General features: G+C 39.5%; 1 protein-coding gene across 5 annotated transcripts in view; it reads left to right on the forward strand.

Moving 5' to 3' along the window:
* The first annotated feature begins 1449 nt into the window (after positions 1–1449).
* Positions 1450–15991, forward strand: part of Nfx1 (nuclear transcription factor, X-box binding 1) — a 79405-nt gene continuing 64863 nt past the window's right edge. For 4 of the 5 annotated variants that reach the window (XR_011704127.1, XR_011704126.1, XR_011704128.1 and 1 more), the window contains exons 1-4: positions 1469–1536; positions 6472–6498; positions 6845–7849; positions 14597–14755. Coding sequence is in view for 2 of the 5 variants with exons in the window: in XM_071600691.1 (XP_071456792.1) it covers positions 1512–1536; positions 6472–6498; positions 6845–7849; positions 14597–14755 (1216 nt within the window). In the remaining 3 variants the exon portion in view is untranslated. Of the gene's footprint in view, positions 1537–6471; positions 6499–6844; positions 7850–14596; positions 14756–15991 lie in introns of all 5 variants that reach the window. The other variant, XM_027930936.3, reaches the window with a different exon arrangement.

A 15991-nucleotide genomic window follows, 5' to 3' on the forward strand; every position in this document is an offset into this window, starting at 1 on the left:
GGAAGTATCCCCCCCCCCCTCTATTTTTTGAAAGAATTTGTGAAGGATTGATTGATGTTCACTCTTTGAACAAATGATAGAATTCACCAATGCTTAAGCCATCTGGGCTTGGGCTTATTCTTTTGGGGAAGTTTTTTGGTTTCTAATTCTCTCTCTAGTTATTCTTGGTCTATGCAGGTTTTCTATTTGTTCTTGAATCAGTTTTAGTAATTGTTCACTTCATCAAAGTAATTTGTTGGCATAAGGTTTTTGTGGTATTTCCTTTAGATTCTTTAAGATTGGCAGTAATGCCCCCTCTTCCATCGCTATTTTTAGAAATTCAAATCTTTTTTCCCCCCTTAGGTTAGCTAAAAGTTTTTCCATTTTGTCGTTTTTGTTCAGTGAACTGCATTGTTAATTTTTCTCCACTAATTTCTAGTTTAATATTTATTACTGTGCTCACTTTCATTTAGTTTGCTTTCTTTTTATAGTTTCTTAAGGTGGAAAGTTAGGGAACTGATTTGAGACACCGTGGCTATGCTTTTAATTTCTGGAAATGACAGGCAAAACAAAACTAAAATCTTATTTTAAAATTTTGCATTCCTCTACCATCAGTGAAGGCTTTTCATAATTATTGCCCACTTGTTTTCCCATTAATTACTTTTAGAACACTTTATCCAAGCTGATTGGTAAAACGCCACCACAGAACATCTTCACACATTCATTTAAAAATTTATCCTTTAAAAGTTATTAGTTAACTTTCTCCCTTGTTTGGTGTCCATCTCTGTTTGTCGCTTGCCCGTTCAAGTTCTTTACTATTTTGAATATATGATTTGACTTTTCCTAACAGATTTGTAGGAATTCTTTATCAGTCCTTTACCGTTTGTTTTTCGTATTTTGCCTCTAGATTACTATTGGAGTACGTAAGTGATTTTTTTTCTCAGTATTGGGGATCTAACCCGGGGTCTAAGCAAGCATTCTTAACACTGAGCTACTACATCCCCAGCCCTTAAAAAAAAAAAAAAAAAAACTGACACGGTCTCCCTAAATTGTCCGGGATGGCCTCGAATTTCCCATCCGGTCTTTAACTCTGGAGCAGCTGGAATTACAGGAGGGCGCCACAGGGCCTGATTAGGTGTTTTTTATTGTTGTTGTTTAACTCCAAGCTTAAACTATTCTGGAAAGGTGAGGTCTAAGCTGACTCCTGAAGACTCCTGGGTGGCGGGGCAAAAGGGCGTCATTGCTGGAAAACACAAAGCATCGCAAAAAGAAAAACAAGATTACGCAAGTCCCTGCCCTTCCTCCTACAATCTTTTGCCACCTCTCCTTGCCACCAGCTGCACGCCTCCTTCCGTCTGGCGCGTCTGTCTGACGTCACGAACTCGAGTCGTTCGATTCAGGCCGCGCAATCTCCGTGGCAGTGTACCTGGCGCGCTGATGCGAATCGTCGTGCGGCGCCGGAAGTCAGGGGCACGTGACCGGGTGACAGCGCTCTCTTGGCTGCGGGCTCGCTTTAGGTGCTGCGGCACGGGATGGCGGAGGCGCCTCCTGTCTCAGGTACTGTCCTGTCCCGCGCCGGACTGGGCCCTTCTCAGGGAAGGGCAGATTGGTCAATGACTAAGTGCTAGGGCTCCGGCAATTTATATCGCGAGAGTGGCTCTTGCTAGAGTTGGGAATAGTGGCTCGGAAGGGCCAAGCCACGCTCGTCGCGCAAACGGAGACCTCCGGCATCTTCAACTGGGTGGTGAAGCCCGGCATCTGGGTTTCCGAGGAGATCGGGCTTGTTCTGGAGCCCAGTGAGTCGATGCGGGTGTCCCGCTGTCCCACGGGGCTTATATCGGCCATCTAGAGTACATCTGGCTCACCTTTGAACGGCGGGCGTCGGCCAAGTTGCCGCCAGTGCCTGGCGGGCTCTCGGTTCCATCGGGTGTGCGCGCTGTGCTTGGGGTGTATGCACACCTCTTGGAGTGGCGGCGCGCGCGCCAGCCGAACACCAGTGGTGATCAAGTCTCAGTTTCCTTATCTGTCAGATTAAATAAGTTATTAACTGTAAAAGCTCTCGCACTGAACTGTGTCTGTTAGCTCACTTCCCTTCATGGAGTTGCCTCTGTAGACCGCCTTATTTGACTGTTAGTATAACGTCCATTTTCATTTCCTTCAGTGTGTACGGTAGATTCGTGGCTTCCAAACTTTGTGGTCAGGGACCAAAAATAATTTTGTATCACAAGCTTATTTCACACTTACAGAACGTGAAAGTGAACTAAATATTTCCAGGAGCAATGTTTTCCTTTACTATCAGTGATATACTCTCTTTTCTTCCGTGTGTGTGTGTGTGTGTGTGTGTGTGTGTGTTTAAACCCCGGGCCTCACGCATGATAGGCAAGCACTCTACCACTCAGCTACATGCCCAACCCTTTTTAAAAATCTTAGGACAGGGTCTTGCTAAGTTACCCAGACCAGAGTCAAATTTTCTATCCTCTTGCCTCAGCCTCCCCAAGTAGCTACAGTTACACTGTAGCATCTGGCTTGTGTATCACTTTTAAAAGTAGTCGTCACTACCCACTATATTGATTTAATAGGGTTTTTTTGTTTTGATTTGTTGTTGTTTTGGTAGGTGTATTCCGTTATGCCTGGCTGCTACATGATTTGGTTTCTGATTTCATGACCCACTGTTTCTGAAAAACAAGGCAACAATTTCCAGCATTTGTTGGTTTGAATCTTAGCTCTAACACAGAACTAAGATTTAAGATCTTATTGGGGCACCAATAAGATTATGTATGTATTTGTGTACTAGATAGCAGATAAAATATTTATTACTGTGGCCTCAATTTTAAAAATTGGGGAAAAAAAAAAAAACACTACATTGGTGTAAATAGTCCCGACTTGGGTATTAATTAATCTTGGGGAGAGGTTTTTGTTTTGTTTTGTTTTTGTTTGTTTGTTTGTTTGTTTTTTGGTACCAGGGATTGAATCCAGGGGCACTTAACCCCTGAGCCACATCCCCTGCCCTTTTTATTTTTTATTTAGAGACAGGGTTTTACTAAGTTGCAGAGGCTGGTTTTGAGCTCATGATCCTCCTGCCTCAGTCTCTTGAGCCACTGGGACTACAGGTATGCATCACTGTGCCCCTGAAAATCTTATTTTGTGTAAATGGTACTGAAGATTGAACCCAGGGGTGCTCTATGACTGAGCTACATCTCCAGCCCTTTTTGTTTTTTATGTTGAGATAGGATCTTGCTAAAGTGCCAAGGATGGCCTCAAACTTGTGATCCTCCTGCCTCAGCCCCCCAAATAACTGGGATTACAGTCATGCACACCATGCCCAACAGGGATATGAAAAAGCTTTTTAGGTTGATATTTTTGCTATTTTCCCCAATTAGTCCTTCACCAGACCCTCTAAACTGGATCTGTTGGTCTTCCCATCCTCAGGCTCACTTATTTCTATATCTTTCAGTGTTTAAAGTGGAAAGGGTAAATAAAGGCTAGTTGTAAGACATAGTTGTTGGCCTCTGGTGTGGGCTCCAAGTTACCACCTCCACCTGATAAATGCATTTACTGAGTCCCATAGTTCAAAGACCTCTCTACTTTTGTGATTCTTTGTTTTTGTTTTAGTTCCCTATTCCATTTTCTTATTTTAGCATCATCTCTATTTTACAACCTCCCTCTCCATTTAAGGTCCTTAAATGGTAGCCTAATTCAGGAGGAATCTTTTTTTCATGGGTAGACTTTCCATGTCAGCTTTGTCCCTGGACTTTATAGTCTGCCAGTTGGCTTTGCCCTTATTCTGCTCTGATCACCTGTTGAACACCTACCATGATGCTGTGTTATCTTGGATCTTGATACCACTTACTTCTGTAAGAGCCATGTCTGGATGAGGAGACATCACTGTTATTGAGTAACTTTCACTTACTTAAATAGTGAAAGGAGTCTTTCTGATGTTTGCTATGGTCCAGTTTCCTGACTCATGTATCTCTTTTCTCTTCCTCGTGTCTCTTAAGTGTCTTTCTGAGGGCTTTGCCTTATACTTAATATCTAATGGGATATAAACTGTATGAATAGGTGCAGTCCTGTCTGGATTGATTGATTCCTGCTCAAAAGTCTATTCTGGACAACTTCACTGACCTTATTTCTGCCCCTCTTTTCAGCCTTCCTTTTTTTTTTTTTTTTTTTTAATATTTATTTCTTAGGTGTAGATGGACTCAACACAATGCCTTTATTTTTATGTGGTGCTGAGGATCGAACTCAGGTCCCGCCGGTGTTAGGCAAGCACTCTACGGCTGAGCCACAATCCCAGCCCCTCAGTCTTGCTTTTTTTAAGCAGGAAAACTGACCTCTTGGTCCAGTTTACCAATCCTTATCTTTAATTTGTATCTTATGTCTCTAGAAAATCTCTACCACCTTCTGAATTTATCTAATCCTCATGCCATTTTGTGCAGCCTTACACTCCACCCCTAGAATTCTGCCTATGTGGAAGTGTTCAGTAGAAATCTGGGATTAAGTGAGAGGTTACTTTATGACTTTTATGAACTCATTTAGTTCTTCACTATGTTTCTCTGGTCTCTGGTGCCACACATCCTGAGCTAGAATCCTGAGTCTGCATTGGAATACCTCTGTGTCTTTAGGCAAGTTACTCTCTCTGTGCCTTAGTTTTCTCATCTAGAATGTATAAAGATTAACTGAGTTAACACATGTAAAAGACTTAGAATAGTGCCCAGCACATATTAAGTACCTAACAAATGTTAGGCCATATTATTAAACCTGCACCGTATCCATCTGCACTTGACTGTATATGTTTCAGGTAGTCCATAGTCTGTATTCCTAACAGCAAGAATAAAGACCGTTGTAACTACTTTATACATGTCATTAACTTGCTTTACTCTTTTTTTCCACATTTTTTAATTGGTGCACCATAGTTGTACACAATGATGATATTTATTGTTACATCCATGCACACAATGTAACAATATAATTTGACCAACATTACTCCCTAGTACTTCCCTCCTCCCTTCCCTCTTCCCACCCTTGCTTTACTCTTTATAGGAACTCTTTTTGTTGTAGGGATTGTTTCCATCTGCATTACATAGAAGAAAACTTACATTAAAGCACAGTAGGTGATAGGGACTTAAATCCATGTCTTTCAGACTCTGTTGACTCGGAGCATATTTTATATGTTTCCAACTGGTTTTGTGTTGTTAGGCTAATCATTTCTTCTTTAGGGCTTTAGGGACTGAGTTGACTATCCTAAAATCATTCTAGAGCCAGGTATGATGGCACATACCTGTAATCCCAGCTCCTCAAGAGCCTGAAGCAGGAGGTTCACAAGTTTAAGGCCAGCCTCTGCATCTCTGCCCCACCCTGTCAAAGTAAAAATTTTAAAGGGGCTTGGGATGTAACTTAGTGGTAAAGCATGCCTGGATCAGTCCCCAGTACCAAAAAGAAAGAGGAAAAAAAAATTGTTTTAGAGGAGCAAAGTGAGTGAGTTTAAGGGACATATGATCAACTCTTTTTTTTTTTTTTTTTTTTTTGGTGTGTGTGTGTGTGTGTGTGTGTGTGTGTTGCTGGGGATTGAATCCAGGGGCTTGTGCATGTAAGGCAGGCACTCTACCAACTGAGCTATATCCCCAGCCTCTGTATTTTTTTAAAAAAATTTTTTTAAAAATATTTATTTTTTAGTTGGACACAATATTTTATTTATTTATTTTTATATGGTGCTGAGGATCGAACTCAGAGCCTCGCACATGCTAGGCAAGCGCTCTACCACTGAGCCACAACCCCAGCCCTGTATGATCTATTTTGAGACTGGAACTCTAGAGCATATTATGGGTGTTGTTATGGAAAATCAAAAATATATTCCTGGGAAAAGAGATGGAAAGTAATGCTTACTATGCTAATATTTTCTGTGTGAAATCTTATTTAAAATATTTTTTAAATTATCTCAAATAATCCTTTAAAAAAACTCTTATCTTATAGATGTGGAAACTGAGGCTAGTGGTGTTCAAATGATATCTCTAACCTCATAACATAAATTGGAGAGTGTTTAAACCTGTTTCAGCTGACTTCAAAGTTTGTTTACTTAGTATTGCACAATGCTACTTTAGAGTTTGGAAAGACGCTGGTGACTGATGGCTCATTCCTGTACTGTTAACTGACCTTTAATATTTTGATAAAATAAATGCATGTGTACATCATGCCTGATGGCCCAGATGAGCATTTTTACTCAGCAGCTCTTAGCTGTTATGGCTCTATAACCAGTGGATAAGGGATAATGTATCCTGTACAAGAACCTTGATGCCTGGGGCTATAGCTCAGTTGGTAGAGTGCTCGCCTTTCATGTACAAGGTCCTACATTTGATCCCCAGCACCAAAAAAAAAAAAAAAAAAGCCTTGAACCTATCACATCAGCTCCACAGGTCTAAGAGTTTGGTTTTTTTGTGTTTTTTTTTTTAAGAGAGAGAGAATTTTTTTAATATTTTTTTTTTTTTTTTTTTTTAGTTATCGGCGGATACAACATCTTTGTTGGTATGTGGTGCTGAGGATCGAACCCGGGCCGCACGCATGCCAGACGAGCGCACTACGGCTTGAGCCACATCTCCAGCCTGTTTTTTTGTTTTTCTTTTTAATATTTTTATTAGTGGTTGATGGATCTTTAATTAATCTATTTATTTATTTATTTATATGTGGCACTGAGGATCGAACCCAGTGCCTCACACGTGCTACACAAGCACTCTACCACTGAGCCACAACCCTAGCCCTAAGGGTTTATTTTGTACAATGGCCTTAGGAAAATGATTTTTAGATATGGTTTAGAGTCTTATAGGGTAACACATTCATTTCCTTACTGGCATGTCTATTTCTTATGTCCTAGGTACTTTTAAATTGAATACAGAAGCCACTGAATTCATTCCTCAGGAGAGAAAAAATTCTGGTCTAAATTGTGGGACTCAAAGAAGATCAGACTCCAATAGGATTGGCAGAAGAAATTATAGTTCATCACCTCCCTGTCACATTTCTAGGCAGATTCCTTATGATGACATCACTGTTGTTCATCAGCACAGTTATCCTTCAGGAAGTAAACCGAAGAGTCAACAGACTTTTTTCCAGTCTTCTACTTCTAATAAGTCACTCAAGAACCATAACCTTCAGAGTCAGCCTTGGCAAAAATTAAAGCATGAAAAACATCACATCAGAGTCAAGAAAATACAAGGGCTCAGTGACCAGAGCTTAGATACAATTAGCTTAGAAAGTGTGGCCAGGCCAGAGAGTGGGACAAACCTCAGTGAGTATAGCCCTTCTGAGAGTGAGAAGGAAATTGTTGGTGCAGATCCCAGGGGAGCAAAACCGAAAAAGTCAGCTCAATTTGTATACAGTTATGGTAGAGGATCAAAAGTCAAGGGGAAACTAAAGTGTGAATGGGGTAACAAAATGACTCCAAAACCTGAGGATGCTGGACTTGACAATACCAAATCTGTGGGGGTTTGCCACCCTGACTCCTCAGATGCATCCTGTAAAAAAGGAGCACTGGATGGGTATGGAGCCAGACGAAATGAGCAAAGAAGATACCCTCAGAAAAGGCCTCCGTGGGAAGTGGAAGGGGCCAGGCCACGACCAGGCCGGAATCCACCAAAACAAGAGAGCCAACGACATACAAATGCAGGGCCTAGAATCAACCTGGCTCCCATTCCAAAGGACAGTCTCAATGAAAGACCAACAAAATCAGCCTGTGACAGTGGGAATTTGGCAGTTGTCAACAAGTCTTCCAGAAGGGTTGACCAAGAGAAAAGTACTATAAGGAGACAGGATCCTCAAGTGATATCTTCTTTCTCACGAGGCAAACAGAACCATGTGTTAAAGAATGTGGAAACCCATACAGGTAAATCCACCTAGATGTGTGGAAATATATTTTTAATATTTTTTTAGAGAGAATTTTTTTTTTTTTTAATATTTATTTTTCAGTTTTCAGCAGACACAACATCTTTGTTTGTATGTGGTGTTGAGGATCGAACCCGGGCCGCATGCATGCCAGGCGAGCGTGCTACTGCTTGAGCCACATCCCTAGCCCTATTTTTAATATTTTTTTAACAAGTAATATATTCACGTAATTTAGAAAACAAAGTACAAAAAGGTACACAGTGAAAAGTATCTTAATTCATCATGTGCCTGGGTTCTGTTGCTCTTCTTCCCCACTGGTAAGCACTTAACATGGTTTTATGTATATTACAAACAAATACAAATAAGGACTTTTTCATATAAGGAGCTTTGTAAGGGTTCTTTTTTTTTTTTTTTTTTTAAATATTTATTTTGTAGTTTTCAGTGGACACAACATCTTCGTTTTTGTATGTGGTGCTGAGGATCGAACCCGGGCCGCACGCATGCCAGGCGAGCGCGCTACCGCTTGAGCCACCTCCCCAGCCCTGTAAGGGTTCTTAAAGCTGCAGATATAGATGGTGAAGATGTCTAGCTATAAGATTTTATTTTATTTTTTTTCCTGCAGTACTGGGAATTGAACCCAGGGCCTGGTGCATGCTAGGCAAGCACTGTACCTTTGAACTACATACCCAGCCCTGAAGACTTTTTGAGTTGTGAAAGCAGAAGTAGGGGATAGTAACATCCACACTCTCTCTGCAGGTTCCAGCCTGTGTCACCTAATCTGCTTCATCTTGTCTGCTCAGTTGTGATGGTTCCTATCTCACCATCTCTTAATTTCTCTCTTTCATTTCATCTCTTGCACCACCATCAGAGAGCATTTTTTTGGCAACATATTGAACTGCCTTTTCCCTGCTCGAATTTTCCATTTATTAGTTCCCATTACATACAGATTCTGGCTACCGCCTTACTCAGGCCTGTCTTCTACTACCTCAGTGTCCACCATTTCAATTTCCTGGATTCAGTACTGTTGTATCTTTCCATGCTGTTGCATGAAGCTCCTTCTGCCTAGAATTTCTACTACTCAGCTTACTGGTGATTTATTTATTTATTTGTACTGAGGATTAAAGCCATGGGTACTTAACCGCTGAGTCACTTCCCCAGTCCTTTTTTTAATTTTAAGACAAGATCTTGCAAATTGCTGAGGCTGGCCTCAAACTTGTGATCCTCCTGTGCTACTATACCCAACCTTACTGGTAAATTTTTTTTTTTTTTTTTTTTTTTGTACTGGGGATTGAACTCAAGGGCACTCAACCACTGACCTCCCTGTTGCTGAGGTTGGCTTTGAACTCCCAATCCTCCTGTCTCTGCCTCCCTAGCTGCTGGAATTACAAGCGTGTGCCACCACACCCAATGTGAATTCTTATTCATGTTTCCAAAGCTTAGTTTAGTTATATTTTCAGGGAACATTTTCTCATCCCTATAGATAGCATTAATTTTTTTCAGACCTTATATGTATATCTTTCATATATATATATATATATATATGTGTGTGTGTGTGTGTGTGTGTGTGTATATATATATATATATATATATATATGTATATATGTATGTATATATGCTTCTATTTCAGAATTTACCACTGGAAATCATAATTTGTTTATGTGTCAGTGCCTTTACTAGTCTGTAAACCCATTAAAAACAAATATTGGCCAGGCACATTGGTGCACACCTGTAATCCCAGGGACTCAGGAGGCTGCAGCAGGAGAATCACAAGTTTGAGACCAGCCTCTGTGACTTAGTGAGACTCTCTCTCAAAATAAAAAGGGATTGGGACATAGTAGTAAAGTGCCCCAGGTTCAATCCTCAGTATTGCCAAAAGAGAAAAACAGTTACTGTGTCTTTTTTTTCAGCTTTTTGGAATTCTGTCTTAACAGCTCATGGAACATAATAGCTACAAAGCTATGTAGTTCATCCTTAAATTGAACTGAAAACTTTTTTTCCTATGAATGCTGTCTGTATTTTGGTTCAAGTTCTATCCTTTATAACAGCACAGCAATCAGTATTTCTCCTCATGGTTTCCCTCCCCCTTGTTTCACAGTTGGAGACCTTTCCTTTTTCCCTGAGTGTACATCTCATCAAGGCTAAATAGTTTTATCCCATTATTATTGTGAACTTTTACCATCTTGGTCTTTTTTCAGTTTTAATGTGAGATATAGCCTAACCCATGAAGCTGCCACCTTCCTGGAGTCTGTTTTTATACTAGCCTTTATTTCTTCTAGTTGCTTTCTTCACCAGGTAGTCCTTGGGACTCAACTTTTATGTGAAGCAAAGCAGTGTTATGCCAGAGTTGTTTTATATTGTTGTTGTTTGTTTGTTTGTTTGTTTGTTTATGATAGTGTAGATTGAACCCAGAGCCTCACACATGCTAGGCCAGTGCTCTACAAGCCCTTTTTTCATTTTATTTGAGAAAGGATATTGCTAAGTTCCCGGGGCTGGCCTGGATTTGCGATCCTTTTGCCTTAGTCTCCTGAGTAGCTGGAATTATAGGTGTATGCTACTGGGATCAGGGCAATGCTGGGGATTACACCTGAGCACCTTGCACAGTCTAGGCAAGTGCTCTACCACTGAACTGCACTCCTACTAGTCTCTCAGGGTTGTTTTGAATCCTTAAGGCTGGTTAATGGGTCACTTATTGCTTTATAATGAATTATCATAAACAGTGGGTTAATATAACACAAATTTAATATGTGACAGTTGCTGTGAAGTAGGAGACTGGGTATGGGTTAGCTGGATTCTCTATTCAGGGCGTCCCAGGCTGAAATTTGGCCAGAGATGTGACCTTTGAGGATCAGGACCCTCTTTCATTCTCACTGCTGGTGATTCAGTTTCTTAAAGGTCCAAACTGAAGTCCTTTTTTTTTTTTTGGCTGGGTATTGACAAGGGATTCACTCTCAGCTCTTAGAAGCCAGTCCTAATTTTCTATTATGTGGCCTTATTTATAACATTGTAGTTAGCTTCTTTGAGGCATACAGAAAAATATATTCTATAAGTTTCAAATCATTCTGACTTCTGTCTCCTTTGTTGTTGTTAATTTGTTTTGTTTTTGGTAGTACTGGGGATTGAACCCAGGGCCTCATGCATTCTAGGCAAGTGTTATACCACTGAGCTACATCCCCCGCCCTTTTAATTTTAAGACAAGGTCTTGCCAAGTTGCCCAGGCTACTTTGAACTTAAATACTCTTGTCTTGCTCAGCCTCTGTAGAGTGGCTGGGATTATGAACAAGCACCACTGCACCCAGGTGTCCACTTTTTTATTATTTTTTGGTACCAGGAATTAAACCCAGAGGTGCTTAGCCACTCAGCCACATCCTGGTTTTATTTTTTATTTTAAGACAGGGTCTTGCTGAGTTGTTGAGGCTGGCTTTAAACTTGTGATCCTCCTGCTTCAGCCTCCCAAGACGCTGGGATCATGGGCATGTGCTACCACATCCAGTACTCTCCACTCCTTTAAAAGGATTCACCTGACTAGGTCAGGCATAACCCTTCTCAAAGGGAGGTACCTTTTCAGGGTGTACACATCAAGGAGGTGGAAGTCTGGGAGCCCATCTTAGACTCCTGCTCAGTAAATCTCTCAAGGCCTTACATTCTCACAGTATTTGTTACTTCATTCATATTATTGTGTAAATACAGTCATCTCTTGGTATCCACAGATGATTGGTTCCAGGACCCCTTCCAGATACTGAAATCCATAGATACTGAAGTCCCTTATATAAAATGATGTCGCATTTTCATATGACCTAAGCATGTTCTCCCATATATTTTAAATTATTTTTAGGTTATTTATAATCCCAAACAAAATGTAAATGCTGTTTACATAGTTGTTATACTGTATTTATGGAATAATAACTAGTAAAAAAAGCTGTACATGTTCAGTACAGAACAGGTATTTTTAAAGAATTTAACCTTTTATTTATTTTATTTATTTGTTTTTATGTGATGCTGAGGATCGAACCCATTGTCTCATCTGTGCTAGGCAAGCACTCTATCACTGAGCTACAACCCCAGCCCATTCCAGAGCAGTTTTTAAGGGAAAAGAAAAAAAAAAAAAAGATCAGTCTGTGGTTGTTTGAATCAGCAGATGTGCAACCCACGAATATGGAGGCCTGAGTTCCTATATACCATTCACTGTGCTAGATGCATTAAATACTGGGAATGTTTACATTGTAGTAGGGAAGACAGGCAGAATATTTAATATATCAGGTGGTGATAAAGTTTAAAAAGAAATACAAAGCAGGTTGAAGACAAAAGTGGCCGGGATGCTATTTTTTTTTTAATATTTATTTTTTAATTGTAGTTGGACACAATACCTTTATTTCACTTATTATTTTTATGTGGTGCTGAGGATTGAACCCCAGGTCTTGCATGTGTGAGGTGAGGGCTCTACCGATGAGCCACAACCCCAGCCCAGGATGATATGCTTTTTTTTTTTTGGTGATGCTGGTGGTTGAACCAGGAACATCTTAGGCAAGTGCTTTACCACAGAACTATATCTCCAGCCCATGAGGAAACATTTGTACAGAGACCAAAACAAAGTACAGAATCTTCTCTGTGGCCCTTTGAGGAGGAGCAAATTTAGATGGAGGGAGGGGCATTATGGTCAATAAATGCTGGTAGGAGAAACAGTCAGAGAATTAATAGGGGCTGGATCGTGTGAGGCCCTTAGTTTTGATTCTGAGTAAGTAGATGAGGATCTGCTAGGAGGTTTTGGGAGGATGGTATGCTCTTTCTAAAATAATGATCACTGGGCTGGGGTTGTGGTTCAGTGGTAGAGCACTTGCCTAGCATAAGCGCGGCCCTGGGTTCGATCCTCAGCACCACATAAAAATAAATAAATAAAATAAAGGCATTGTGTTCAATTACAAATAAAAAATAAATATTAAAAAATAAAATAAGGGGCTGGGGATGTGGCTCAAGCGGTATCGCACTTGCCTGGCATGCATGCGGCCCGAGTTCAATCCTCAGCACCACATACAAACAAAGATGTTGTGTCCGCCGAAAACTAAAAAATAAAATAATGATCACTTAGTCTGCTATATGGAGAAAAGACTAAGAAAACAACAGGGCAGATTAGTATAATATGATAGTAATTCTGATGGGAGAAGACAGAAACTTGGACCGTGAATACTAGTGGTAGAAAGGGTGATCTATAAGACTTTGTGGATGTATTTGGAAGGAGGAGCTGATATCTTACGCGTACAGATTGGATGATAGAAGAGAATGAAAGGAGTGCAGGATGAAGTTAAGGATTTTGTGCCTGAGCAGTTTAAAAGAGTGGAGCTGCCATTTACTGAATATAAAACCTGGGAAAGGATTAGGGACTTATTTATTTATTTATATTCTGATATTTATATTATATTGTTATTTACATTATTTTTTTGTGGTGCTGGGAATAAAACTCAGAGCCTTGGGCATACTAGGCAAGAATTCTACCCCGACAGAATATTCCACCCAAATAAGGTAAGGGAGAGGGTTTCGAAAGGTGGAGTCTTGCTGTCAGCAGATTGAGCCAATAGTCAAGGCATGACTGCCATCTAGTGTGGACAAGACTCTTACACCTGAAACCTGATAGTTAACTAACAGAGTAATGGCAGGACATTGTCATGTCTTACAAGTTAGGCATGTTTTCATAAAACTAAAGGAAAGATTAGTGTCATCAGTGAAAGACCTACTGTTTCTTTTTCTGGGACCTTTCTGGAACCTGTACATTTTTCATATGAGAAATACTATTGGGTATGCTATTTTTGTGTTTTTCATTACACAGTGTGTAAATTATTGTGGTTACCTAGTTCACTGTGGTACTAGGCAGAAATTTTTTTAAAAATTTAATAAAGATACAAAGAAATTGTTAAGCAATGATAAAAAAAAGGAAGGGGGCGGGAGAAATAGTATTGGTACTCATCATGTCCCAGGCACCACTCTAGTAAAAGTCTGCACTATTCTGTGAAAAGAGTTGAATAATAAGCAAGAGAAAACAAGTAAAATATATGTCCTATCAGGTAGTTTCTTTGTGTATGTAGTGCTAGGGATGGAACTTAGGGCCTTGTGCATGCTAAATGTGTGTTCTACCATTGAGCTATAACTCCAAACTATTCCCTTGGTCTCAGTAGATGGTGAGTTCCTGGAATCAGGAACTGTGTCTCCTTAGGTCTGGTAACCCTACCATGGAGATTGTGATAGGAGCCAAGCCTATCTTTATTGAGTAAATAAAGAAAAACTTCTGGGGTAACTGCTGGAACCATCTCACTCCCCCATGGATTGTTAGAACATATCCAGATTTAGGCTTTTGCAGCTGACCAGTGCAGCTTCCTGAGCCCCACCCCACCCTAGCCTAAATCCATGGATTTGGTAGATTCAGGGCCTCTCTCCTTTAGAGTGTGCAGAGCAACATTCCATTGTACAGTGTCCCCCAAGGACACTCAAGCTGTCTGTCTTTCAGGAGCATTTTGCCACCCTAGTATCTTTCTGAGAAAATTCTTGGGAATATTTTCTCAATTATGGGAATGCACACTAAAAAATCTTTTTACTAAATCCTCTGCCTCAGCATATCCTGCTTTGTAGACCTTAATGTCTGAATAGCCATCTTATTCAAAATCAGATGTCCCTTAAAATCTCTGTTTAGTTTCTTCTGAATGATTAGCGAAATGTGAAGGATGTTTGAGTTTATCCTTTTTTTTTTTTTTTTTCCCAACAGGTTCTCTAATTGAACAGCTGACTACAGAAAAATATGAATGCATGGTGTGCTGTGAATTGGTTCGTGTCACAGCCCCAGTGTGGAGTTGTCAGAGCTGTTATCATGTGTTTCATCTGAACTGCATAAAGAAATGGGCAAGGTCTCCAGCATCTCAAGCAGGTCAGTTATTTCTCTTTTCAGAGTAGTTATTCTCATCTCTTTGATATGTTCAGGTGGTAAGTCTAGCTTTAAAATATTGTTTAATTCCTCTTAAATATTTTGTCTACAGGGAGAGTATATTACCTTGATCAAATTTTAGATGGCCAAAGTTAAGCTGTAAATCTTAAGTAAACTAACTAAATGTAACAATATTAAAATATTTAGGGTATAATAAAATTTGTTACTTTTATTGAAAATGGCAGCTTTTATCCAAGTAGCAACTATAGAAAGCTTTTCTTATATAGTTTGCCTTAGAAATTTATGCAGAGCAATGGTTTCATTTATACTCAAGATTTTGAAGTTGGTTTTGCCTTTCACAACCCTTCTTCATAGTATATTGTTGGCTAAGTATACTAATATGATTAGATAATGCATATGTTACTAATAATATGGTTTCTGAACTATGGACCTCTAATTCAAAACTCCTGGATTTTCTTGCATATACTCAGTTTATCCTATATTTTTCTTTTTTTTTTTCTTATCCAGGATTTATTAAAGAAAATATATGCAATAAAGTTACAAAAATGTATTGATTATTCCCCCATATTCAACATTGCTATTCTAAAACTTTTACTGCAAGTATTATGTAATAACTAATATTGAATATAATTCTAGAAATTGGCACTATTTAATTCAATAAGCACTGCTATTGCTCAAGATAATAAAATAAGATTTATTCAGGGGATCTAAATCATATCTTTCCGGCTGTATAAAACCCTCAAGCACAGATAATTCTTTCTGGAAATCTTTTTGACCCCTCTTTGTCTCTGATATGACGTTCAAATCATTAAGCAATAGAATAGAGCGTGAGTTTCAAGTCCTGGCATCTAACCAACTCAAATCTTGATTTTCTTACTTACCAGCAGTGTAAGTTTGGGCAAGTCATTTAATCTTTTAGAGTCTCAGTTTGCAATGACAACAAAAATGAAAATAGCCACTCATTGAATTATTCTGAACATAATATGAAATTGATCACATAAAGAGAATATTATATAATCAGTGCTCAATAGAACCATTATTTTAAATAAATTTCCATTGGTTTAGACCACTATGATGTGTCTCCAACATTGTTTTCTTATAGTGGTTTCTCTGATCATCTTCATCCTGCTTATACTGTGTGAGCAAGCGGAATTCTCTTTTGGCCCATGCCATATAATTTTGTATCCTATATTTTTCAAACCAAGATTCAGATTAATG

This window comes from Marmota flaviventris, chromosome 13, assembly GCF_047511675.1.
Source record: "Marmota flaviventris isolate mMarFla1 chromosome 13, mMarFla1.hap1, whole genome shotgun sequence".
NCBI classification, from domain to species: domain Eukaryota; kingdom Metazoa; phylum Chordata; class Mammalia; order Rodentia; family Sciuridae; genus Marmota; species Marmota flaviventris.